This window comes from Chaetura pelagica, unplaced genomic scaffold (assembly GCF_000747805.2).
Source record: "Chaetura pelagica isolate M959 unplaced genomic scaffold, ChaPel_1.0 scaffold24, whole genome shotgun sequence".
NCBI lineage: Eukaryota > Metazoa > Chordata > Aves > Apodiformes > Apodidae > Chaetura > Chaetura pelagica.
The window spans coordinates 4,340,356-4,368,353 of NW_009953077.1; the positions used below are offsets into that span (position 1 = coordinate 4,340,356).

At 39.7% G+C, this 27,998-nt stretch overlaps 1 protein-coding gene across 1 annotated transcript in view; it reads left to right on the plus strand.

The window, feature by feature from the left end:
* The window catches only part of VPRBP (Vpr (HIV-1) binding protein), a 44,274-nt gene that overhangs the window by 12,331 nt on the left and 3,945 nt on the right, over nt 1–27,998 (plus strand). Inside the window, exons 8-22 of the mRNA XM_009996926.1 lie at nt 865–1,023; nt 1,732–1,911; nt 2,765–2,974; nt 3,695–3,864; nt 5,573–5,697; nt 6,384–7,644; nt 8,579–8,777; nt 9,477–9,559; nt 10,155–10,239; nt 11,654–11,887; nt 12,374–12,467; nt 12,929–13,033; nt 13,850–13,923; nt 15,090–15,194; nt 27,305–27,560. Of these exons, the coding sequence (XP_009995228.1) occupies nt 865–1,023; nt 1,732–1,911; nt 2,765–2,974; nt 3,695–3,864; nt 5,573–5,697; nt 6,384–7,644; nt 8,579–8,777; nt 9,477–9,559; nt 10,155–10,239; nt 11,654–11,887; nt 12,374–12,467; nt 12,929–13,033; nt 13,850–13,923; nt 15,090–15,194; nt 27,305–27,560 (3,340 nt within the window). The remainder of the gene's footprint in view (nt 1–864; nt 1,024–1,731; nt 1,912–2,764; nt 2,975–3,694; nt 3,865–5,572; nt 5,698–6,383; nt 7,645–8,578; nt 8,778–9,476; nt 9,560–10,154; nt 10,240–11,653; nt 11,888–12,373; nt 12,468–12,928; nt 13,034–13,849; nt 13,924–15,089; nt 15,195–27,304; nt 27,561–27,998) is intronic.

Sequence of the window (27,998 nt, forward strand, 5' to 3'; positions counted from 1 at the left end):
TTCCTGAGTTGTTCCACTGCCTGTCATCTCAAGGAACATTTGTGAAGAGTAAAAAACATAAACATCTTACTCCCAGAAGCTCAAGCATGACATCTCTGAGCTTAATGTTTGAAACACAATAATTTAGTTTGAGTTGTCTTTAGGTTACCTCCCCGAGGTATAAAACCACACAAAATGACCTTCTTCAAGCTAAACCTGCAGTGCAGCAGCACAAGTTAATTTTTTTCTGTGCATTCTTTCCCTCTTGTGACATGAACTTCTCTGCTTCTGATCCTTTGATGTCACCTTTCTCTCAGTTTCATTGCAATTTGTCTGAGAACTTATTTCCAAGGAGCAGTGTTCCTATGAAAGGTGTAGGTTACCTCAGTTGGGAGTGGGGTGGGGTTTAAATAGTTCTTTCTGTTTTCTCTTAAGATGTTGGTAATACAGAAAAGAAGTGAACTTCAGTGCAGCTGCAGAATTCAGGTTTAAAAATAGTCTTCAAACTAAATTTTGTACAATTCTCCTTGCAAGCAATATAGCATATACAAAGTGTGAATGCAAATTTAAATATTTCTTAGTGATAATAGATAGTAAGTTAATTACAAAAAGAATAGGAAGACACAAGGTAGCCTGTTTAATCATTTTCTGAGTTGCTCTAGTTTTCTTGTATTTAATTTTCAAGATGTGTGAAAGAAAGTGATAGTGCCTTTTTTGCTTTTGTTGTTGGAATATGTACTGTATTCTGTAGTTAAATATAATGGAAGAGGAAATGAGGTGAACAAAGAACTTGTTTTTTCTGCCGTTGGCTTTTCTATGGGGCAGGGAATGGAACTGGTGACAGTCTGAAGAGTTCCTATCTAATTTGCTTTTATCCTTCCTTAGCATTTGGCATCATTGCTGCTGCACAACAAGTTTGCAACAGAGTTTGTTGCTCATGGAGGAGTGCAAAAGTTGCTGGAGATTCCACGTCCTTCTATGGCAGCAACTGGAGTCTCAATGTGTTTATATTATTTGTCTTACAATCAAGATGCCATGGAGAGGGTAAGAGGCATTCTGCTACTGTAACTGCAGCAATTTCCATTGTTTCTTAGTGTTTCTACCTCTGTTCAAAGGAAATAAACATCACCTAAGCTAAAAAACAAATTCATGTAGAAGATATTGTGTGTGCTGAGGCAATAGGTAGTATATAAACAATGATATATTTAAGTGTTTTGTTTCAAGGGTGTGGATTTCTGTTTCAACGGAATTAACAAGACCTGTCTTGTCAGCATTTTCTCAGTACTTTCATGACCCTTTTCATCTTATTATTCCCTTGAGACTTCAGTGCTACCAGAGTTTGCTAGAACTTCAGCCTAGCACATGATACTGTTACACTGAGAAGGATTTTTGTTTCTTCAGCAGAAACTTTTATTCCTTCTTTGCCTCTTGTGAAGCATTCTTTGATTAGCTTGAAGTGGTATGGAGAAGGACTCTCTGGAACTACATGAAGACTGCTGTATTTAATGTGTTTAGGTTTGGGAATGGGCCAGTTGCTAATCCTACATTGCCACATCATGGCCAAAGAAAGCTCATAGGGGCTTTCTTTTGCTGGTCTGAAAATGGGACTTTTTATTTCACGTCTCATGTGTCCCAAATCAGGCTGAGAGTAACTGACATTTGTTCTCTGTCTGTTTGCTACTCAGAGAATCCTTGGACAAATTCTCTTCAGCAATCTGAAGTCCTTCTCAAGAATGTTCTTTTGCTTTCTAGGTTTGCATGCACCCCCATAATGTACTTTCAGATGTAGTAAACTACACCTTGTGGCTAATGGAGTGCTCCCACGCCTCAGGCTGCTGCCATGCTACTATGTTCTTCTCCATTTGCTTCTCCTTCCGTGCTGTCCTGGAGCTTTTTGACAGGCATGATGGCCTTCGGCGACTGGTTAACCTGGTAAGGCTTGTAGTTTGATGTGGTGAACAGGGTTTTAATGTCTGGTTTTGCATCCTTTACAGTGCAAATGTGAAGAATTCTGGTTGGGGTTTTTAGTTTGTTCGTTAGGTATTTTTCTTCCCAAGGGACTGGGACGTAGGGTGAGTTTTCTAAGCAACAGGCATGTGGATCCCTTTGTATTTATTCTTTTTCTTATTACGATCTTTGTCCAGAGAATTGCTGCCCTTTTGAGAACTTTCTGGTGCAGCATGAGCTGGGTTAATCAGCACTTACTCAAACAGTGGTGGTTTAGTGGTAGTTAAAATGTTTCTTGCCAATTGGTGTGGTATTGCTATGCACCCTTTTGGATGCACATAGATCCAGCTGTGTTCCAGGAGAAGTACAGCTGTGACTGTGCTGTGGTAATCAGAGTATCTTATGAGCAACGAATGGTTCTGCTCATGTACAAAAGCTGGCTCATCTTCACGGTGTTGCTGTGCAGTCCTTCTAGCTTGGGTTGTGTCTAACTCGGGGACATCAGCCCTGTGGGGTGTAAGCACCCTCTGTGTTGTGTAATGTAACATGAAGCACAGCATTGCCTCCAGATCTACATTGATGCAACTTCTGAATTTCTTTCTTCATAGATAATGAAGGAGGAGGACTAGCTCTTTTTAGACTTAACCGTTGATCCCCGCAGAAATCCTTTTCTGCTCAGGCAGCTTTTCTCAGCTCTCAGAGCGTGCTTGAACGTCTTGTGTAGCGGAGTTACTTTGGGTTTAGTACAAACGCAGCTGAGAATTGTAGGTGCTTTTATATTCCTGAAGAGTGAGCTGATTAAACTTTATTTTTCCCCCACCCCAACCTCTTTCTGAAGATAAGCACACTTGAGATCTTAAACCTGGAAGACCAAGGAGCCCTCTTGAGTGATGATGAGATCTTTGCCAGCCGGCAGACTGGGAAACACACCTGCATGGCCCTGCGTAGGTACTTTGAGGCTCACCTTGCTATCAAACTGGAGCAGGTGAAGCAATCACTGCAGCGCACTGAAGGTGGCATTCTGGTCCATCCGCAGCCCCCCTACAAGGTGAGCAGAATGTCACAAGCTTTTAACATGATCCTTGCATTTTTCAAGCAAATGCAAGCTACAAGAGTATGTTGATGTCCTTTGAAGCCAATGGAATAAGTAGGCAGTGTGCAATGTACAGGGATAGGGATTTTTTTATTCACACTTTTTTCCTGCCTTGTGGAATGACACTGCAATATAAAAATAGAGAAAAGCCTTTGAGGTTCTTCTGAACTACATCTCATGGTTCCTGCTCATCTGCTGGGGTTCCATTTTCTTATCTTGAAAACTTAAGTTAAAGGCAGATTATTTTTGATACTGACATGTTTTTCTATGCTTTTAATCTCTGGAAGGGCAAAATCTGTATGTATAGAAAAGTGCATAATCTTGAGAAACTTGGAAATAAATTTCGAATGATGTAATTGCTAGGTTAGCTTGAAAGCAGAGTAGAATTTAAATTTATGTAGCTTTTTGTCTTCCTAAATTGGTGTGAGCCTTCTAGGACTGCGAAGAAACAAAGTATATTATTCTTAAGATTATTATTGCATATTATAGAGATGATTGCTGTATTCTTTTATAACTGGGGAATGAAACAAAGTAAATACCTAACCTGTAAGAGAGAGTGGTAATCTGGTCTTTGTGGGTGGAGTTTTCCGTTCAATCCCAGTAGTGGGAGACTTGATGTGCAAGTTTGTAACCCTTGTGCTCTATTTGTAATGCTTCCAACTCAATTCCCTGTAGGCCTGTTCGTATACTCATGAGCAGATTGTAGAGATGATGGAGTTCCTGATTGAGTATGGCCCAGCACAGCTTTACTGGGAGCCAGCAGAAGTTTTTCTCAAATTGTCTTGTGTCCAGCTCATGCTTCAGCTCATTTCAATAGCATGCAACTGGAAGACGTACTATGCAAGGTGAGCTATTTGCAGTAGTGCTGTATTTTAGTGCAGTAAGTTGTGACTCTTGGGCAGAACTTTCTGCCTCTCTCATAGCATTAAAGCAGGCTGCTTAGTACTGTTAGGGCCTGTACTGTGGTGACACTGTGCTTCTGAAAGTTAATACGATTGAAAGCAGGACTAAAATTTTGAGGTAGAGAGGGATGTCATGAGATTTCTGAAGAGCCAGAATGCCTCAGGCCTTTGATCATAGCAGAGCTTAATCACAATTCTATGCTACTTTCCAGCTGTCCCAAAATTTGTTTTACCTTTTTGTTAGAGAAAGGCTAGAAAACCTTTTAAGCAGAAGGCAAAATCAAGACACATCTTAATCCTGGAAAGAGGTGGAATGTCTGCTTGGAAGTAGTAACGTTAGCTTACTTGAGAAAGGACACTGTATCACTTTGCTGATTTGTTGGTATTCGATTTTTTCTGAGTAGATATAACTGTGCAAAGAAGTTATGTGAATATGCAACAAGCCGGCATTTCGGAGAAGAAAAAGACTGAATATTGTTACTGTGCATCTCTGGGTTTCATGTCCCTAGGTGATAGACCACCAGCTGTTAAACTCATCATGTTGGCAGAGGGGCTTGCCTTACAATGCCACTTTTAAATTTCTGCCTTGTCTTGACTGCAGAAACTGTGAGGGCACCACGATATTCTGTTATCTTTCTGTGGCACATTTTTCCCCCAGCTCCCTACCCCCAAAAAAATCTGCAGCATCTTTAGTCTTGTAAAAGAAAGGGAACTGCCACCAGGCTCTGATAGGATACCATTAGGATCCTGTCCCCAGTTCAAAAGGAGGACAGGTGTGAAGTTCCAGCCCGTTTATCCTAATGACCATCTACTCCCTAGCTGAAGCTGTAGTCCTCTCTAGAGACATATTCAGCTGTGAGTTTCTGCTATAACTAGTTGTCATAATCTGTATTCTTGTCACTAGGACTCCTTTTTATTTCTGCTGCCTGCAGGAGCTCCTTGCTTAAATTAACTTGAAAGCCTTTGGAATCTGTTTTGCCTCTGCACTCCCCTGCTTCTCTCCCTGTCTCTCAGGTTGCACTCTCCTGGGTCCTTTCTGTTCTCCTGTTTCTTGATCTCTGCAGCTGTTTCCTAATTGCTACCTGGGTTAACTCCTACCTTTCCGTACAGGCTTACAAACCTTACCCTCCTATTCTTGCATTGTTTGGCTCTTCCACCTCTTGCTTAACAGCCCTTTTCATCTTCCACGCACCTGCATCTCTCAAACTAGTGCCTAAATTGATGCCATTTTACCTCTGACAATTGTCTGTTTTGCTGCTTAACAGTTTCCACTTACTTCAAAAAAACTTTCTTCCTAGTTCACCATTGACAGAGTATTTTAGACAGGAGTGTTTCCCATTGTGTATGTAGATTTAGATTAGATCTAGAAGCTTAGTTTAGAAATACAAAACTGCAGTGCTTCTAGGAGCCTGTGGGCAGTGTAGGATAAATGTTGATAGACTACAGGCAGTGGTGTGCAGGTGAGCACTGCTCTCTGCAGAGCAGCTCTGTAAGAGTGGAACAATCTAAAATCAAAAGGCACCATCAAATGCATTGGTTGTGACTAATTTACTCCTATTTTTTGGAGTACAGTAAATTGAATATTATTTTATGTTATTGAAACAACTCTCTATGTACACCCCTAAGAAGTTGTTCTTCTGTTGTCTTCCAGGAATGACACAGTACGATATGCTTTGGATGTACTAGCCATCCTCACTGTGGTTCCTAAAATCCAGTTGCAGTTGGCAGAATCTGTGGATGTGTTAGATGAAGCTGGATCTACTGTTTCCACTGTGGGTAAGCTGAATGTTGTCCTGATGACTTACACACTTATCAGTGATCTCCTGCTACATGATTTTTACCTGGCTGTTTCTCACCTACAGTGAGACAAGGGTTAAAATAATTTGTGTATACAGAATTATTGTCAGGGATGTAAGCAAAATGCAGAGTAGACTGGTTAAAATTGTCATGATTAGCAGTGTAGCTGGATTATAAATTTGAAGGCATGGTCTTTGGAATTGTGCTTGTTTTCAAGAGCTCATTAAATGCACAGATGGAGGCAAATCTACTTTTGTAATGGGACTATTAGGTTCCCTCAACTTCCCAGAAATGTAGGCCTCCTGGTGATACGGCATTTGAGAACATGGGAGAGGAACAATTATTGCTGTTTGAGTTCTGCTGTGACTGGCTACCTGCAGATTCATTATGCAAGTGAATGAGATGTGCCTGAATCAGATCTAAGACTTATGCATTAACTGGGGCCTGACTTTTTTTTTTAAGAAAAGAAAAATAAAAATTAGGCAGAGTACTAGATACAGGAAAAAGACAATTTCTTTTTCACAAAACCTTTCTCTAGACAAAACAAAACTCCCAGAGTGAAAAGATTATGTATTTTCCTCAGATATGTTGAAGACTCCCTTACTTGTCTGATGAACTTTGTATGATACAGAGTACTAAAGAAACTTATTTCTTTCCCTCACTAGGTATTAGTATTATCCTTGGAGTTGCTGAAGGTGAATTTTTCATCCATGATGCTGAGATTCAGAAATCAGCCCTTCAGATCATCATCAATTGCGTTTGTGGGCCAGATAATCGGATCTCCAGTATTGGCAAATTCATCTCTGGAACTCCTCGGCGAAAGCTTCCTCAGGCTCCCAAGAGCAGTGAGCATACGTTAGCTAAGATGTGGAATGTGGTGCAGTCCAACAATGGCATCAAAGTGCTGCTGTCACTGCTGTCCATAAAAATGCCAATCACAGATGCGGACCAGATCCGAGCACTGGCCTGCAAGGCCTTGGTGGGGCTCTCACGCAGCAGTACCGTCCGGCAGATCATCAGCAAGCTGCCCCTCTTCAGCAGCTGCCAAATACAGCAGCTGATGAAGGAGCCAGTGCTCCAGGACAAGCGCAGTGAGCACGTGAAGTTCTGCAAATATGCTGCTGAGCTGATAGAGCGCGTCTCGGGGAAGCCGCTACTGATCGGCACGGATGTCTCTCTGGCTCGGTTGCAGAAAGCGGATGTGGTGGCCCAGTCAAGGATCACGTTTCCTGAGAAAGAGCTGCTGCTTCTGATTCGGAACCATCTGATCTCTAAGGGTCTAGGAGAAACTGCATCTGTCCTCACCAAAGAGGCTGACCTACCCATGACTGCAGCATCTCATTCATCTGCCTTCACCCCTGTGGCAGCTGCTGCCTCCCCTGTGACCCTGCCTCGCACTCCTCGCATAGCTAATGGAATCTCAGCCCGTTTGAGTAGTCATACTTCTGTAGGTTCCACCACCACCTCTGTCCATGCTCAGGCAAGGCCGCCTGCATCCCAAGGTCCACTTGCCCTTCCAGGCCCTTCTTATGCCAACACCTCTCCTCTGATTGGCAGAATTAGCTTTGTCAGGGAGAGGCCATCTCCCTGCAACGGCAGGAAAATTAGAGTGCTGCGACAAAAATCGGACCATGGCGCCTACAGCCAGAGCCCAGCTATCAAAAAGCAGCTGGACAGACACCTTCCCTCCCCGCCCACGCTGGACAGTATAATAACAGAGTACCTTAGGGAGCAGCATGCCCGCTGCAAGAACCCTGTTGCCACCTGTCCCCCTTTCTCTCTCTTTACTCCCCACCAGTGTCCTGAGCCAAAACAGAGGCGCCAAGCGCCAACTAACTTTACCTCACGGCTGACCCGCAGGGCAGCCTTTCCGAAGTACGGCGGGGTGGATGGTGGCTGCTTTGATAGACACCTTATATTTAGCAGGTAAGGAAGAAAAATGGTTCTTGATCCCACTCAGGATGTACCCTGGGCCAAAAAGCCTTATCTGGATTCAGGCTGTTCCACAGTGGAGTATCCTTGGAAAGAAAAGTGGTTTAATTTGACAGTGACAAGTGGGAGAGCCTTGAAAAGCATTTTAAAGTTGCACTGTTTCTCTTGTCCTTAGCACACTGACCCTTAGTACATGAAGCACACTTTATTTTCAGTATCATGTTAATTCATTAGCAAGATTGACTAATGGAGCTCGTAGCTCTCTGTTCTCCATTGGAAGGTAAGGATGTAATGCCAGTTTTACTGGAGAGTGTAATATAGCCTTGAGGGTGGTTGGCTGACAGATGCAGGACAGCAGAATCCATGTTTTGCTCTTGCAGCTGAATCCGCAGTACCACAAGTTGCTGGGCTTTTTATGTGGCTTTTCTTTGCTGAGGTTAAATCAGAAGATGATGTAACGTTTATACTAGTAAGGATGACACATAGATGAAAGCTCCTTCACAGTGAAACCAGTATCACCTTAGGAAATTATGGTGATTATTTGGAGGTTATTTGGCTGATGTGCCACACCTTCTCGTGTGGAATGTTGCAGAACTGTTAGAAAAATTTTTGCTAGCAGTCCATACTTAGGTGGTGGCATTACAGGTTTTTCATCAGTTCAACTTTGAAGGCAGACTCCAAGTGCTTCAACTTAATGATGTGCTTGAACAGAAGTAATTAAGAGTGCAAAACAAACCCTGAAATGTTGCAAACACAGTTGGAACGTGCTCACTTGTGTGCTAGTCTTACAATTGACATGTGGTTTGTCCTAGAAGAAAACCATAACTTGTACCTATGTAATTTTTAAGGACTGGATTTACTATCACACAGCATTTCAGTTTTCCTTTTCTTCTCTTCTGAGTGACCCTGGTATTTCTACCTTCTCCAGGTTCCGTCCAATATCTGTGTTCAGGGAAGCAAATGAGGATGAGAGCGGCTTTACCTGTTGCGCGTTTTCTGCAAGAGAACGATTCTTAATGCTGGGAACTTGCACGGGGCAGTTGAAGCTGTATAATGTGTTCAGTGGACAGGAGGAGGCCAGTTACAACTGCCATAACTCTGCCATCACGCACCTTGAGCCATCCAGGGTAAGTCACCAAAGACTTGTTCTGAGCTGTAGAAGTTCTCGCAGTCTAAGCCCCATTATGTCTCGGGCCCCTCTGGATATGCACATATAAAATGTAAATGCTGACTGGCCTGCAGTGCCTGTCCTTAAAGTACTTGTAATAGTACATACTCCCTCTCTGAGTTCTACAATTATTTTTTTCTCCCCAAGGGAGCAGAGAAGGTGCACAGTGGCTGTGTGCCTCAAAAGTAATGAATATGTGTGCCTGCAAGTGGAAAAATGCTTAAACTGACAATGTTTTTAAGATAAATGTGAGATATCAGAGTTTATATAACCTCCTTTTGTTGGAGAAAGAAATCTTTTGGGGGATAATTCTAGGAAGAAATAAAAGGGAACTGATTTATAAGCAGAATAAACTCCACTCACAAAGCATCCAAGTTCAAGCATGGATTATCCTGATTCTGTCTGCTGTTAACATTTTAGATTGTTCCCATTAACATCTGTAAATGTCTTCCTTTGTCTGCCAAAGTATCTTTATTTTATACATAGTATTAGATACCTAGACTTTATCCCTGTAGGAGTAATTCAGTAAGCACAAAATCTGCTATAGTTCCTAAATTCATCTTGCAAGTGTAGGTTAAATGGTACAGGAAAAAATATTACCTGTTTTCCCTGGCATTCTATTCCCTTTCTCTCTCTCCACTCCCTTCTGAAAATACAGGATGGATCCTTATTGCTGACATCTGCTACGTGGAGCCAGCCTCTGTCTGCATTGTGGGGAATGAAATCTGTCTTTGATATGAAGTAGGTATACTCTGATCAGTTGTGGGGTATGTTGCAGTTAGAAGAACCATTTAGTATAAGCAAAAACCTTTAGAACAAATTCTAGGAAAGAAGAGCACAGTACATCTCTCACAGTGTCTCTTGTGAAAGAAAAAATGTGCTCCCTTTCTTATGTTTAGTATCTTCCCTATTTTATTTGGTACAGAGAGCTTTGCTAAATTCCAACTATGTAAAGTCCTAGTTAATGCAAGATCAGTAAAATCACTCCTGTCCCTGGAGGCAAAGAAATATACCTGTGTTTTTATTCTTATGTTGGTAAATCTTCTTGACAATCTTTCTGTAGGCAGTTACAGAATTGTAGTAGCATGGTGATTTGTGTGGTGAAATTTTCAGACCTGGTTACAAGCCATTTCAGACCTGGATAAATCCATTTAAAATGTATTTCAATATTTAAAATTATTCCTTCCCATAAAAAATGGATGGAAGCAATGTCTTTTCTACATTTTTAGTTTTCTGTATTTTTGAAACCTTTGCTGGGTGTTTTGGGATAGTGTTTGGTTCACAAAGACAGTTTGAATTTGCAGTTCCTTGACTTCTTCACTGAATCTCTCTACAGGCATTCCTTCCCTGATGACCAATATGTGGAGTTCAGCAAGCACTCTCAGGATAGGGTCATTGGCACAAAAGGAGATATTGCCCATGTAAGTACTGGTAAAGGTCATGGTTGTGAAGCTGTGACAGGAATTGTATGATTCTATTAATATAATTATTCACAGGACGTTTATTATATGGGTGCTATGGTGCTCTGTGTAACTGATGAACTAAGAGGCTTTAGAAGAAAGCTTTGAAAGTGTCAAATAATTTATCTCTGTGTCTAAGGGTATAAACGTGAGGATTCCAAACTAATTGTAGCACAAGAAGTGTGTTGCCTCTGTGGTTACTGTTCTGGAAAATTGTAGAATCTCCTTGGTTTTGTTCATTTGAAAGAGATTATCCAGACTGTGTTTTGTTGTTTTTTTTTCCCCCTGAAGTTGCTTCCTTTGCCTGATTTTTCAGTAATAATAAAAAGTGCTGTAAACTCTAGCTCCCTCAACAGCTGTGGGAAATGGCCTATGAAAAGTGTCCTCCTTTTGCCTCCCTAACTTTGCAACTTGCTTTTGGGTAATTGAATGTTACCAATATCTTTTCAGAGAATGCTGTTGTAGTGTTTTCATGAATGTCTGCAAATTTGACAGGTGCAGACTTCAGACTGCTTTTGCTTCTTCTCAGTGCTGATTTGTATTCATTGTAGGCACTGTCTCTCTTGAAACAGTATTTGCATGAAAAATTGTCATGAAACATAACATTCAAATTCTTTATGATTTTACATATTGCTCTTGATTTGCTTAAGCCAACTGTCCATTCCTATCCAGTTTTTAACTTGGATTTCTCTGAAAATCAGATCAGTTTGTGTCTATCTAGTATTCCAATTCTAGAGAATTGTTTCCTCTCTTAAGTTTGAATGAGGGCTGGGCTCTGTGGGATGTTACAGATCAAATTTAGCTGAGATTATCTTTGTAAACCCTTTGTACTAGTTAAAGCTCTTTTTATATTTTAACAGATTGTTGGGGCAAAGCTCAGAAAGTTGCCCTTCTGTGTTGTAAATGCCAGGAATTTTACCTTGCTTTCTATAGTTTCTGGCTTTTTTGTTGTTTTTTTTTACCTTCACTGAATGATTTGGAGGTTTTATGTTTGTACCATTTGCTCTGAAAGCAGTTCCCTTTCTGAAACTGTTGCTGGCTAAGTGATACCTTGTGACTGCAGCTTCCCAGCCCGCTTTTTACAATGGGATTAGTTTCTTTGGAGCTAATCCTGATCATATTGAAATATATCAGTGAACCTGCAGTAAGCTCAGTACTGGCTCAGGTGTGTTTTCAGACTTGGTTCTGGCTGTGAAAAACTATTAAAGGACTGGCAGGAAGGGTTAGCTTTGGAATGTTCTCACTTGAGATGGAAGAGCAAAATAGGAGATGGGGGGATTCTGCAAACAATCTAGAAGGGGGAACATGGGGTGATCTTAGGCACAGGTACATTACAAATTGTGACTAATCTTTCTTTTTCTTTTTAATCTAAAAGATCTATGATATTCAGACTGGCAACAAGCTATTGACTCTGTTTAACCCAGATCTTGCCAACAACTACAAGAAGAACTGTGCCACCTTTAACCCCACTGATGACCTTGTCCTAAATGATGGTGTCCTCTGGGATGTCAGATCAGCACAAGCCATCCACAAGTTTGACAAATTCAACATGACCATCAGTGGTGTTTTTCATCCCAATGGGCTAGAGGTTATAGTCAACACAGAAATTGTATCCTTTGGCTGCTGTGGTAACTGATGTCCTGGGACCTAAAGAATTTGTGTTGATAAACAAGTAGTTGTTTGCAGAATTTGTATTAACAGCCTGCTGTGTTATGTGTAGTAACAGTTTGTGAATCAAGTAAGTAGGGACTGTTGACAGCCAGCTAATTTAAATCTAGATTCTGCTTCTGATCTGACCTTATATACTTAACACACAGAGAGGGCAAGAGAGATTTTTCTTTTCTGCTCTCTCTCCAAGCCTTACCAAGATGAGCCTCGAAGTTGCTGCAGAAACATCTCATGACTGGAAATGGCACTTGGAGTAAGAGTTTTTTCATTTTAAACACTTAGAAGAGATTGTGGTGCTGCAATCCAACTTCAATTCTGTCATACTGGCAAGAGGGTGGCAGTGAGGTTTCTTGGATGCACTTTGTTTGCTACTGTGTTTCAAAGGAAATAGAAACTGTTTGTTGCTCCTTAGCCTGTATTTTTTCAGTGGGACCTCCGAACTTTCCATTTGTTACACACGGTACCTGCACTGGATCAGTGTCGTGTGGTCTTCAACTATACTGGCACAGTCATGTATGGAGGTAGGACTTCTCAGTCTTAGATCACTCTCCTTGGTCATTTCTGGTTTGAGAGAAGTAGATGCTTTTACAGTCAAATTGGAGTCTGTCTTAACTCTAAGCCTTACTGTGTGTGTGAACTGGAATTTTTTCAGGATGTTTATGCTATGTGAACTGCTGGCAAAGGCAGTCTTCTCTAACATCAGCAATATCACAACTCATTTGTGAGATTAAAAATCAACCTATTGAAAAAGAAAATGTGGGTAACAGCAGATCTTATGATGCTTAAGAAAACAATTTTGTCCTCTCTAAGTTTCAGTGGTCTGCAATATTAATAAAGGCAGCACTGAAAGGGTAGGTATTAAATGGGTCTTGCTAAGCTATTAAAAAAAAAAATTCATGTTAGAGTCTGGTTTGATCTGAAGTTGATTAATGATAGTGAGAAATGAGAGATGGATTTCAGGAATAATCTTTCCTTGTATCAGCTATGTTGCAGGCAGATGATGAAGATGACCTTTTGGAGGAGAGAATGAGAAGTCCCTTTGGTTCTTCTTTCAGGACATTTAATGCAACTGATTATAAACCTATAGGTAAGAGTAAGAGAGGAGCAAATAGCTTGGTCTAGGGGTTTGAAGGTTCACTGAAAGTTCTGCTTAGTAACATTCAATTTATTCTCCCCTTTGCATGTATGACAAAGCAAATTCTGCTACAACCTGTTCTGATTGAACCATGAGAGTTTGGTTTAACACTGAAATAGGTTCAAATGTCATATCCTGCTCAGCGTGTAATTGCCTTACTTGCTACTGTTCAGCAGTTCTGGCTTTATTTTCCTTTCCTCTTTCCAAGTAGGGCATAATCTGAGATAGTAGGTCATTTGGCCAATATGTCATTGGTCTCATTTCAGGAAGGACCTTTCTCCCTTTTTTTTCCCCCTTCTTTTTTTGTTTTGTTTTCATTTGTTTCCTTTTTTCCCCAACAGCATTTCCCTATGCTGGTAGTTCAGAATGCTGCTAGTTTTGCCTCCATCTTGCACAGTTCTTGGAGCTAAGCTAATTGCTGCTACATAAATGTGGCTTTTGCCATTGAAAGGAAACATGGCTCACAACTCAGTCCCTTGGTTGCCACCTATCCTGGAAGGTTCTGTTGTTTACTGTGCTTAGAGAAGCCAACAAATTATTATCAAGGGAGGAGACACTGTGCAGTGCAGGTTAAGCAATTTTCTACTGTTTCCAACATTTCTGTTCTTTATTACAAGTTGAATTAGTTAGAAATGTTAATTTCATTTCTATTTCAGCTGTTGTTTCTTGTCCCAACATTTCATTATCTGCTTTTAGACATGCATTGTTAGGTTGTTTCTCTCAGTGAGCATTAAGTAACCACAAAGTGTGTTTTGTGATGTTTTCCAGCTACCATCGATGTGAAGCGGAATATCTTTGACTTGTGCACAGACAGCAAGGACTGCTACCTGGCTGTCATTGAGGTAAAGGAGCTAAGGATCAACTTTGGTCTCTGTAGCTGTGCTTGAATGCAGTGCTTTTTGTTTAATTTTAAAACCTTCAGAACTTAGGATTCTGAAGATCCTACTGTTAAACTCCTGTCCTAAGCAGTGGTGGTGTTTTGATGATGGTAAAGATGCTGTTAGTTTTTTGTAGTCCTGTTTTTCTGATTCCTTAAACTTCCAAATGCTTTTGCTGCTCTCCTTCAAACACTTCCCACTTTAAAATGTGCAGATGTTTTTCTTCTCATAAGCATAATTTTTTTCCTATTTATAGCAATTATTTCCTATTAAAGTCTGCACTGTATCAAGTAACTGGGAAATAAAATCTTCCAGGGACTTCGTGTGGAGCTTTTCTGTGAATCACTATTATGGTTCCTTTTTCACTTACCTTCCTAGCAAAATCCCAGAAGCTAAGGATTTGTAGCAAAAATTACTGAGTTAAATTTCTGTTTTGTTAGGGGGGAAGTAAAATGAAACTGGGTTTAGTTCTTTGCCCAATAATATATTGTTGGTACCCAATTTCTTGAACCTGACTATGGACATGTAGTGATTAATTACAAATTGTGTTAACTTCATACTTTAATCCTTACAGACAAAAAAAGTAAGTCAAGAATTTGTAGTAGGGTAAGCTTCATGTTTAACTACTGAAGTTGGAGTTGTCAAGGTTATGAGGCCAAGATAGGAAAATTTTCTTTTACAGAGTAATTGGAAATGTTACCCCTGGGCATGTGGGAGCAGTGGTTGCTGGGGTGTCAGGCTGCTATCTCTGGCACTCCTGCTGTCTGACAGCTTTTAGCATTCTCTCAAGACATAGGGTTCACTTATGTGATAGGGAGGCCAGTTTGAAAGAGACTAGTGTGTGGTTAGGTGAGCACTAACCCAAAGTATGCTGAGGATCCAGTAAAGGTTTTGTTAAGTCTACAAGTAAGAGTGTAACTTGTGGATGACAGAAGCAGGAAGTAGGTATTTACATCACTCCTGGTCTGTGCCTTGAAACCAGAGGGACTTGCTTCTAGTGCTGATACTGCTGCTGCTAGTAAATGGGAAGGATTTGGAGAATGTTTCTGACTGAGATCAGATACAGCACTGAATATAAACGCTGAGCTTAGTTCCTGGAGCTAACTGCTGTGTGGGAATTTCCTTTTCAGAATCAAGGGAGCATGGATGCCATGAACATGGATACAGTTTGCAGACTATATGAAGTGGGCAGGCAGCGCTTGGCAGAAGATGAAGAGGATGAAGAGGAAGATCAGGTGAGAAGTATAGCATTAACCTGGTTGCTCAAGAGTGGCTCTTAGCCATCTACATGCAAGAGGCCAGGGGTGTTCATTTATTACCCAAAAAGTACAGATGCCTCATTTGATCTCGCCTAATGTGAAGCAGGTTGCTTTGCTGTCTGAACTAAGACTATCTGTGCAGAAACTGTGTGACAGTAACTTTATGCACTATAAAGCAACGTTATAATTTATAATTTATAGTTTATAAATTTACCTAAGTTTTTCAATCTTGATAAGAAAGTTTGCTGTTTGTTCTACTTGTTCGTTTTTTATAATTAATATTTCTAAATCCTGTAGAGACAGTAGTGTTTGAGGTTTTCTTTTATTGAATTCCAAGACTCATATTTGGGTGTAACTTGTCTCAAATATCTGAATGAGACCACAGCTCGTGACTAATGTTGTGAAGCTGCACAGTACTTCCACACAGCAAAATAATTTAAGAATTTTAAAGAAAGCTGTAGGTTTGTGTTGAGATATGTATGATTTCCTTTTCAGATCATCCATTTGATCTCTGGCAAGTTGACAAAAGAGCTAAGAACTGGAATAAGTGCTCCTCAGGGTGCAGTTGGTAGAATACACAGTAGCATATACTACACAGTAGTAGAATATTTACAACAGTACAATGAGATATAAAGACAAACTTGTGACTTTTTGGGTGTCAGGTGTTTTTTTTATTGAACAGGTAAAGACCTTATGCTTCAATTCCCTGAAGATTTTAAGTGCATTATTCTCTGCTCTTTGGTGTCTGCATTCTAGTAAATCATATATTTGTATCTACTGCAAGAAAAGCTGACTTCACCTTTTTCCAAAGAATGCCAGAAGATAATATTTTGGTGGTGTTTTGTTTTTCCAGACTGTGTGTAAAGCTGGATTTCTGATAGCCTTTCTGTCCCTGAATCTTCCTGTTGCTAGGTTAAAACTTTTACTTTCTAGTGCAGAGCACTGGATAGCACATCCCAGGAAAGAGTAATTTTCTTTGCATTTAGTCTTTATTGCAACTTCATTGTAATTCTGAAGATAAAGCAGTAGTTCTGTTTTGCATACCCAGTTTGAAGTCCTGCCTTCCCAATGTAATGCAAGGATGCAGTTGAAGCCTTGGCATTCTTACGGAAATTCTTGGTCACCGTTTCTATCCCTAGATTGGATGGAATCAGTTTAGGAACTTTGAGGATGGATGAAGAGTGAAATTCTGTGGAAAGCAAAGCAGGAGGAGTAAATTACTGTTCCTTCCACAGTGTTTCTACTTCCCTGCTTGCCTCAGGCTATAGTTTTTATTTTTGTCTCTGCTTCCACTGTTTTTTTTGTTCACATTTGGTATGTTTTAGTAAGCTCATTCACATTTTATTTATAAAATCTCAAAAAAGAGATTGTCACAGAAATTGATTTTGTGTTGTACAATGATTAACTAGCAGCTATCAAGACACTGTTGTGATATCACTGGAAAGTGTTGACTTAAGTGGAGATCTGTATTTGTGTAGGAGGAGGCAATCTGCACGGATTGGTTCCAGGCTGTAACACTGGGCATCCAGCAGAGATAAGGTATCTGTCATCCATCAAATGTGACTGGGAACATTTCCTGTCTTGCCAATGGAGTTGGCCCCAGGCAGAATTTCAGTGTGCTGAAAGCTTTTTTCTAGAGCTTAGGCAGTATTCAAACAAAGCTGCTTGGGAATCAGTTTGCAAGCTAAGAGTGACTAGTTGATGTTGTATAATTGCAGCTTTTTATGGTCTTTTGTTTCTGGGGTGGATAGAAGTTTCCTAGAGAGAACTTTCAGAGATGGTTACAGTCAAGTTTATTTAGTAGGAGAGATTTGGTTCTAATATAAATAACACTAATCCAAATTTCAATCTATATATATTTCGTTAAACATAAACTAAGCTCCTTTTGCTCTCTGTTCCATAGTGGTTCACTGCTGTTCCTCCATATTTCTTCTAGTCTTAGGCTTACAAAACATAACTCTTGTCTCTGTAGGGACATCCAGCATTGAACTAGAATGAGTACAAGTTTTCCAGAATAAAGACAAAACCTCTGGCACTTGTCTGTCAAGGCTTGTAATAACTAATTTGTTTCCTGATGAGCAGGAGTTTCCTGTGTCTACATGTGCTCACACATCTGTGAGTGTTTACTTGCCTAGTTGGTTTCTGTGATTTAGGCTTTGAGAAATGGGAAATAAACTTTCAGACTTGTTGGCACTTCTCACAGGTACTCTAAAACACCTGGCTAAAAAGATGCTTTCTGATCTTTTTCATGAAAGTGGCATGAGGGGAGATGCTAATGAGTCAACGTGAGTCTAGTATCTCTCTGGTCAAGATTTAAGCAAATATTAACCCGCTTGGCTCCTGTACCTTTACACCTACACTTTACGCATATATATATTATATATATAGAGAGATAAACAGATAAATATAGATATGGTGGGTCTGCCAGTACAGTTTTTTGCCTGTACAGGAAGTAATAAGTACTCAAATAGAAGCATCTTTAGTGGGAAAGCCTTGCTTGGAAGTCATGTGATGAAGGAAAAAATTGCTTTAAAAGTTGTGTTTGGGACTATTTAAGAACTATGGAGAAAAATACCCGCCTGACAATTTTTTTACTTTAAATTTTGACACCTCACAGTATCAGTTTTGGCAAGTGCTCAAGATTCTTGAAAAGCAAAAATTGGAGTCCATCAAATGAACCTAGCAGAGGTATTTGGCCTACAGATATTTTTCAGTTCCTTCTCTTGTTTAAGTGAATAAACAAAACAACTACATAACTCCCCCTTTCTTAAACCAAACCTTGTGAAATCAACTGATCTGTTACATATATTGCCCTCAAATGATCAGGCTGACTTAGCTGGCCTATGCATGGTGCTGTTGCAGTAACTGTTTATGATTTCATTTGAAATACTTGAGAATAGCACCTCTGTAGCTGGGTTCTTCCTTGGCTGTTACCTGAGCCTTTCATATTTGAGCCCTATGGAAAGCTGCCTTTTCCTGGTTATAGCCAAGTAATCCGGCCTTGTCAAGCCTTGTTAAACAGGACAAATGCTAAATGGATACTGTTACTCTGTGGTCTGTACTTACTGGGGTAACTGATGGAAAGTGAAGCTGTAACATGCTTAGCAAGAGCCAGTTTGTGAGCTTTTTTGTTGTATGTTTTACTCCAAAAGTATTAGTGCTTCTGCCTTGAACTTTCATGAGTTTGGTGTATTGTTTCACTGCTGGGTGAGTACCTAAACAGGTCCATCAGTGACCAACACTCTCACTCAAGTGTTTGCAAAACTATATCCAGTCTATGGGAAAATAAGCAGAGTTCCCTATTCCTCAGTCCAGCAGCAACATCCTCCTCCTTTTCCTCCTGTATTTGCCACTGTTTTGATACACTCCTTCAGAGTTAGCCTTAGGAAAGATAAAATGAATTATCTGAGCTACTGGTACAAATGCTGGACCAACGTTTGGTTGCTAGCTTGCTTAATGTCCCTTTCTTGGCTGTTCAGTGTCCCCTGTTGCACTCAATCTACTGTCCTATGTAGTGGGGCTGACCAGGAATTTCAGAGGAAGTGGTGCAAAGGAAAGTCAATGTACTGATCTGGCCTAGAAATGGCACATGACAAGTGCTGTGGGCTGGAAGAGACTTCAGAATATTGAGTGATCAGAAAAGCTAAGACCAAGGGAACTGGCTGAACACAGTAGACTCAAAACTGTGAAACTTGAGTGAGTTACAGGATTTTCAGCCTATGCATTTTTACCTCTCTATTTTAGTTTTTGTTTCCATATTAGTTCTTTAAGGCCTGTTTTTCTCTCTGTGGTACATGTGGATGATGGTGCATCTGTGAGGCTCAAGTAGTGTTCTCAGTTACTGTCATGTTCAGAGAGACTTACGGCTTCAGCAGCAAATTGCTCTACCTGGCTGTCCCTGTCCTACAAAGTGTGTTCTACTTCTCTTGCCAGAACTGAAGAACTGTTGATTATCCTGCAGTGCTTCTGGGCTATCAAAATGGTGATGGTAGGTGTGTAATTTGTCTTTTTGCATTGGCTTAGAAAATTCTAGCTGATGTGAAATGAAAGCTTTGGAGATGAGGCAGTAAGGACTCGAAGGACAATCGCTATTCTAACACGTGGTTTAGCCAGGATAGAGAATGTTTTTTTCTCAGCTTTCTATGTGGTCTTTGTAATCCCAGTTTTTGCTTTTACTTTAGAACTCTCTATCTGCCTGCAACAATAATTCCACTGTACTTCTATTGCTGTTGGTTTGCTATAGGTTTGTTTTCATGTGGATGCTTATTTTCTGGGGAAGAACCCGCAAACCTGAATCCATATTGACACATGTATTTGAGAACCATCAGACGATGTTGCTGCTTTGTCACTAAAAGCTGCCTAGAATTATTTAGGGGACCCTTAGTTTTTCAGGAGCTGTTCCTGTAATATTTGAATATATAGTTTGTTTTGAAATCTTGCTTGAGGTGAAATAGTTTACAGAATAGTATCTGGAAATAAGTATTTCAGACAAATGTCTCAACTGATAATTATATACACGTATTTACTGCACATCCTAATAGGAAATTTTGAACTTAATTGCTGCTGAGGAGACTGAGTAAAGAATGGTTTTCCATCAAAGACCTGTTTACATAACAGACATCTTTTGAACAGGCATCATCCAAAACAGCTATTTAAAAAACAAACAAACAAGTTTTCCAAGTACCTCAGCTTCTTACCACGTTTTTAGATAGTAGCAAATAACTGTCTGCTTCAGCCTATTCTTCTGTTTCAGAATCTAGTTTTGCTAGCTGTCAGTTAGTGCAGACTGAGGAACACATTTTTCTAAAATTCCTGGAGTAGTTGGGATCCAAGATAATAAATGCTGCCTCAGCTGTGATGAGAAAAGTCAGAAGCTTGAAAGAATAAAGGCACAACTTCTCCTCCATTGAAGGAGAGTTAGTGTACCTACCAGATTTTGGAATTCCTTTGCACATCATTGTTTTTTGTCAAGCAATTAAAAGAATGAGCTTATTTTTGTGAGTTAGAGTTGTGAGATTGTGAGAGGAAGGAAGAGACACAGACTGATAAATTTCACCTAGTTTCAGACTCCTTATATTATTTCTAAGCCCTGCAGCACAGAGTATGTAATAAACACAATTGAACGTGTTTATCCCTGGCATTGAGGAGGGTATCAAGTGTGAATGATGACTTGCACGTCTCAAAGAGGATAAGTACTCTGCAGTTAGTTTATGACAAGGTACATACAGTCATTTTGCAATGGAAACATTTCATAGGCAAAAGCAGAGTATTGGTCAAAAGAGTCCCAATTAAACATACCAGTCCAACAGAGGCCCAGTTACTGTGAAGTTTTTGTTTATCTGTATCATGGATGCTTTTTCATTCATTACAGGTAAGTCATTGTTAGACAAGCTAAGCCTGCTTACACAAATGAAGAGAATAACTGCTTTTTGTTTCTTCACTCCATGTTTTACCTCTGTGACATACTGTATGCTGTGTGCTGTTTCCTGTTGTAAATCTGCACATACCTACACCTGCATAGAAGCCTATGGTAAGATTCCTTGCTTGTTACATATAGTAACTTCTGCACATTCCTAGGCTTCTAAGTTTTTAGCTCTGTGACCTCATTAATGGCTACAAAGAAGTAGGAACTCTTAACACTGAACTAGCCAAGAAGGTAAAAGTAGCTGCAGCCCTGTAGTGTGAAGGAGATTAATACTTGGAGTGAATTTAATGGTGCAACGAGAGTTGAGTTTAGGGCTTGCTAGCGTAGGGAAGGATGTAAAGTTCATCTAGGATGTAAAATTAATTACGTACTTGACCCTTTAGAAGGACTATTGGCTATATTTAAGACTCTTTTTTCCAGTGCCCATTGTTCAGGAATTGTTAAGGAGTGAGCAGGGGAAGGAGTTGGATAGAAACTCTTTAAGTGACTGAAAACTAGACATTGTAACTCCTGAGAGTTGCATAGCAGAGGATCAGGAAGTACCAATGTGCTACACAGATGCTTTGGAAGCGAAGAGAACAATTATCAGAAGATAAGACAGGGAGATTGTCTGTGGAGAAAGATAAATTAATAAAATAAGGAGAAACTTATTCTTAAGTGGAACATTGTTCATTGAACTTCTATTTGTACAATGATCAAATGTTGTTTTTTATGAAAGCAAATTTCCTTCCCATGCTGGAAATAAGTAGTAATTAAAATAATGCTGATAATTTGGAAGAGACCAGGTTACTAAAAATCAGTTTGCTTTTCTCTAGGAGAAACTTGTGGGAGGAGGTGAAATGAGGGGAAGAAATAAACTAGTAGGTGGTTTTATGCAAAAGCAGGTAAATTAAACAAAATAATGAAACACTAAAAAACATTAATTTATTTACCAAAAAGAAGACTAGAAAAAATAGAGTTAATAGAAGCAGATGCTTACCAGCTAGCTACAAATATTCAGAAGTTAATTAAAAATGAGCTGAAAGATTTGAAAAAGTAGGAAAAGCTTCACTAACATTTGATTAACTGTTTTGCAGGTAGAGGAAAGCAGTCTCATAGGTGAAAATAACAATAGCTAGAGTAATAATAGAATAACATCATACAGCATGATTCAAACTGAGAGGTGCAATAGATTGTGTTTTCAGAGAGAGGAGCTGTTGCTGGAAAGCATCTGCAGGTGAGAGGTGTTGACTTGGAAGTGATGATAGGAGTGAAGCATGGGGCTGGAGAAGGAGCAAGTCTGAGATGATGACAGCTGTACAGTTCATACAACAGTAACAGGAAGCTGGGCAGGGAACTATTGATATAAATACTTGCTTTGAACTGTGAATCAGCGCCTAGTAGAAGAAGATAAAATGAAGGAGATGTTAGATGAAAAAATGAAGCTTTTTGTAACAGCTGAAACTATGTCAAATAAACAAAAAATCAGTGACCTATAAATCTCAAAACTAAGTTAAGCTTTCCTAATCTATTGTCAACAGTCAAAGAACACCTGTGGGATCTTCTTTTGGCAGGTAACAGTCAGCCTGGTGTAAATTCAAGAGATTAAGTAATCTGCAGTTAAGAAGACTGTAATTTCTGTTCATAAAAAAAAAAAGATTAAAGAAATGTAAGAAAACTATAAAATTCTTAAGAGTGGTTAGAAGCTGGTATACTTTTATATGCTGCAGAACTGCAGAGCTGTAAGCCATTCATTGTGAAAGCACTTTGTACATATGATTTGGTGTTCAAAGACAGTGCAGAAATACATTATAATAAAAAATTAGTTTTTAATAGTTAACGTGTATTTTGCGTCAGAGTGAGAGTTAGTGAAAGACAGATTTTCTTGAGCCTTTGAATGTTCCTTGAGGGACAAACACTGGTGAGTATGTTAAGTATCAAAAACTTAAACTGCCCAAAAAGAGAGATTTTTGTGAACTTTGTATAAGCAAAATGAATGGGCAAGGGAGAGCAGTAAGACTGACGAAAGTCTGTGAAGTGTGTGCAAACATGCATCAAAGAACAGTATAGAAGAAAATACATAAAGATTGATCAAGAGCAAAGGTATTTATTAGGCTCTGAATGGTCTGAAAATACTGGCCACATGAAGAATTTAGTCAAGAGTTTTTTTCTTACAGTGCTGCCACCCCTGTATATGCCATTGCTCCAGGCTTTGTAGTTTAGTTTTTTCTGTTGTAGCTTCAAATGATAAATTAATCTCACCCTAGACAAGCTGATAGCTCCTGCATCCTCTGTACTTTTCTGAAGTGTTTAGCTGATGATACTATACATTACTGACTTACATTAAGACTTTCTGAGTTAAACTGTTACAAACCCTTTTTATAGATGGCTTTTTTCAGCCAAAGCTAGTCTTTATTGGTTGAGTCAAATTAACTCTGTTTCTGAGTCAAATTAACTCTTCAGTTGAGCCAGACAAATTCTAAGTTAAACTGGGGCCTGCCCTTGTGTGGACATCCTGCTTACATCTGTGGGTAGCTATTTAACACTGAAGTTGCAGCCTCCCTCTTTGCTATCCTCTTGTAACTATAACCAGGCTTTTGTTTTGTCTTTTCACTTTAAATTGTCAGTTCTGTCTTTTATTAATTGCCTTATTTTTGCAGCCTTTTTGCTTTCACTCAGGTGAACCAGCACCGTAAGTATTTATGCAGAGAAGTGGGGCCAGGAAGCCATTTTGTGTGTGAAACAGAGTCAGTGTTTCCAAGGTTAAAATTCCTTTATTATAATTGCAATGCTGTGTTTCTGAAGAGCAGAAAGAGTTGGTCATCAGGTATGTTGATACTAAAATGACCTCTGCATTGCAGCTGTTTTTTAGTGACATCTCTGTGTGCTGGAGATAAAAAAGAGTAACACTACTACTTTGTTGTGAAAATAACAGAAAGCTCTTAGTATTTATGTTTACTAGACTAGATAATAAATTAATACATATCTATATTATATATAGTTACAAATTTGAATCTCATTAGGGGTCAATAGGTACTCTACTTCAAACTGTTCTATTCTTGGCATCTGTCAAGTAAAGTTAATCCTGAATTTAAGTATCTACAAGCAATTAATATACCTTAATCACTCTGTAGCTAAAATGGGTAACAATGTGACATCCTTCCTTCAATAGCTGGCCTCCATCAGGTCCCTCTGAGTGTTGCCTACTCTTTTAAAAAGGGAGCATTACTTTTTTTCCTTTTTTCTGCATCACAGCCTCAGGTTGGGATTGTTTGTAATCTCACATGAATCATATAGGAAGGTGGGGGTTTGGTCTGGCTGTATTGTAATGATCATGACCTGGCTGTAGAGCAGGCACACAGAAATACTGGGCAGTGAGTCAGAGTGCTGATTGCAAGGTAAAATGTATCCCAGAGGGAGGGCTATGATGTGGTCAGTTTGTGATTCCACAGTACTACCCTCATACCTTCTGTGAAGATAACTGGCAGCTGTGAAGTGGTTCCTGTTAAGAGAGGGAAGAGAATATCCTCCAAGGAAGCAGAGGAGGAATGTGAGGACTCCATGAACAGTTCCAAGTACTGATCTAACCAGCTTTTACAGAGAACAAGCTAAATAGAAGAATATCTTTAGGCATGTAGAGGAGTTTGTGATAGCTAAAACAGTTCTGTGATGTTGTCTTAAGTCATATGGAATGTGCTGGCCCATGGGTTCTATGGATCAGTTTATTCCAATGAGGAAGATGAGCACAGGTGCACACATTTTTGCACAGGTGTGCATGCTGGTTCTTCTTTTCTAGCAGCACCTCTGTCATTGCCTAATGCTCTCAGAAACTGCAGATGAGTAGGCAGAACCTTGCTTTTGTAGGTTTTTCCTTCCCAAGTCTGGATATGGTTTGGAATAACTGTTCTTCCTATCTTCCCTGGTGACATTTTTCCATGTATTTTTTCATGGCTCTCACTTGGGATGCTTGCCTGAGTCACTGGGCAGGACATACTTATCTGTGTAGGGATCCCTTACATGAGGCAGTTGTGGTGTCTGATGAGGCTGCAGCCTCAGTATCCGTTAACAGCCTGGGTGTCACTTACATGTGATGGAGTTAAGTGTGAGGAAACACCAGGTGGAGTCTTGCCCAGTTGTGTCCCATAGATGAGTTTGGGTGCCGAAGTTCAGTGTTCTTTCCTAGGAGAGATGGCACATCTGCAAGCCTTCTGCTTGTGCCTGCAGAGTTGGTGCTAGGAGGTTGTTCAGAAGCTAATGCAGAATTCACTGGCCTGTTACTTAGCAGAAGCACCACATTATTCAAATTTCTGTTTCTGTTCTTTAAAATGTGACAAGGTACTGGTTTTTCACTGCTTAACATGACTGCTCTTGAGCTGTGTTCAGTGTGGTTTTCACACTATTTTCTGGTTTACCTGTTACCAAGGACAGGTATAATTTAGATTCCATCTTACTGTTCTTAGGTGGTTTATTAAATGAGTGTCGCCTGATTTGAATTGCCTACTTCAGATTTCAGTTCTCAGGTCTTCTGTTGCTATTTGTTTTCCCGAAAGATTTTTTTTTTTCCTCACTGGTTAATATAATCCTTCAGATTTAATTTGCAGCTAAATATACACCCTTTCTGTATAATGTGGTGCTTATTCTTGTCAGCCAGAAGAAATCTTTAGCTTTATACATGGGTTTCATTTCATCCTATATTCAAAATACTATATTGCTATATATGCCTTGCCTTAAACTCAAATGAAAATGTTGGTATAATAGCATTTTGATTTCCAATAAATACATTAAATGTGAAACCTAATAAAATTGAGTAGTTTTGATGTTTTCTTTTGAACCGTTGGGGGCTAGATATTTAGGAAAAAAATGCTTTCAGAAATTCCAAAGGTGTGGAAACTAAGAGGGTACCTAACTCATTGCAGAATCCTTTAGTTTTCACTGACTCTAAATGCATCTCGTAGACAATACACTTTTTCCTAATGTCTAGTTGTGTCTCTATCTCCAGACACTGAAAAACCTGGCTTAATTTTTCCAAGCTTTTAAAATAAATTGATCTCTTCCTTTCCAGCTTCGGAGTTGTTTAGAGAATGAGAAAGAAAAATAAACTCTCCTGCCTTTTCAGTTTTTAATCAGTTTTTCAATTCTGAATAGAGTAATAAAGTTGAAGATGTTGGTCTCTCTGCAGATACTGCATAGAACAGAAGTAAAAGTTATTAAAGCAAAACCTTTTGTTCTCCAACATATTTTATGAAAATTATGCTCAGTAAGGCACTACAGTTCAACACTGTGAACTGCAAGTAAGATATTTCATCTATACAACAAAAAGCATCGTCTGTTCATTTGGGGACTCATTGACTCCTAAGTAAAGTTTGTAATTACCTAAAATAAGCATAGGCTTTCATACAGGTTGTTTCGATTTTAAACTTAATATAAGGTCTTTCAGAAAGCTGTATGTAGCAAAGCTATGTTTTTATTCTATAATCTCCATGTCAATAACACAGCATTTCTGGTCAGTAGAGGAGACTTGGCTGCCTTTTGCAAGTGAAGGAACAATAAAATCTGCACAGGCTTTTTGGCATTCCTTGTTTCTTTAGCCTGTGACAGATGTTGGATTTGTGTGGGTGTGGTGGATTTTTTTATAGCTCTGTCTGAGGAAAAAGTAGGTTGAGGAGATGACAGTAAAGTCTTTTTCTTCTTTTCTTTTATATCTGGAAATACAGTAGTCTAAACAGTGTGAGTGTGGTGAGCTTGGGGAACAAACTAACCCTTGAAGTGGGTTGGTAAGTATCTTAACTGCTTCATAATTTTGCAAACTGTGTTCCCTCCCAAAACAAAGGGCAATTAAGAGTGAATGACTGGAGAGCTGCCTTCCTGCCACATGAGAGCAAAAGGGTGTGACTGTGGAGATGTGCAGGTATATTGAACCCTTTCTTTGGGTCTTGTAGACTTTCTGGAGCTTGCCTTCTGATGGTGCTTTTTGGCCTCATTAATCTGGAAGAACAATAGGACTGTAACAGTTTCTTGCCACTCAGTTTTATCTGTTAGACACAGATTTTCTGAGTTGAATCTGTACAATGAGAAATTCAGTTGCTTTATTAAACGCAAATTAATGTGATTTGATAAAGAAAGATCTTGGTCCACAGGTAAATGCCAGAGATGAGACTTCTGAACTGCTTTAAACAGTTCTATCATCTGAAGCTGAGTGATTCAGGGATTGGTTAAGGTTGATTGTATCTTTCCTACGTTTTACATCTCATCTAAATGAGGAACAATGGAGAGACTGAATGTCCATCCTGCATGCTGTTTGATGCAAAATAGAGATTTTTGTCCAGTTGAAACTAAAGCAGTTTGTACCAGACTAGCAACAAAACCATGGATGAATGGATCTTACTGCATGTCCTTTTCAAGAGTGCATTGTAGTGACACGTTGATGGGCAGTGTTGGAGAGGAGCTTGAGCCAACAGTACCTCTGTTGCACCAGCATTTTACAGATAAGACTCTGCAGGCCTGCAAATGATCTGGCATGTGTCATGTTTTGTAGCTGTGGAGAGAAAGTGTTGGGAAAATGTTTATAATGTGTCATATCTGGATATGGGAGGAAGTGAAGACTATAGGTATGCTTTTCTTCAGTTACTCATTTTACATTTGTTTTAATGTCTGCTATGGACTATTTTTGCTGTCTCTACAGGATGATGAAGAACAAGAAGAGGAAGATGATGATGAAGATGATGATGATACAGATGACCTCGATGAACTAGATACAGACCAGCTGCTGGAGGCTGAGCTGGAGGAGGATGAGAACAATGAGAATGCTGGTGAGGATGGAGAAAACGACTTTTCTCCCTCTGATGATGAGGAGCTTGCTAACCTCCTCGAAGAAGGAGATGAGGGTGAAGATGAAGATTCTGATGCTGATGAGGAAGTTGAGCTGATTCTTGGAGATAGTAAGTATGTGCCCAGCTTGGTGACCACAGGTGACTTTGTCCTTGTTTAATGTCCTGACAAATACACAACATCTAAGTTGTCCCTGAAATGACTTAGCTGATTTTCCCCCCTGGCTTGTATAAAAGGCACAAATCATCATGTTTGTTCAGTGAAAACAGCTCCTATCTGAGAGAACAGCTCTGAGTTCTGGATAGGAACATGTCTTGTTTGTTCAAGTGCTCCCAGATGTGTGTGTGTGAGCTTAGGCCAGAAAATTCCATGTGAAGAAGCCTTGTGTGATTGCTTGTCTGTCCTGCTCTTCAAGGGAATGCTGGTTGAACTGCTGCCTCACCTGTCTTCTCTGCCTTATTTGTACCTGCAAGGACAGAGAAGCATTTTTGGTCCTTAATGCCATTCTTTAGTAATTGCTTGAAGTACAAAACCAAAATGGCATTCCT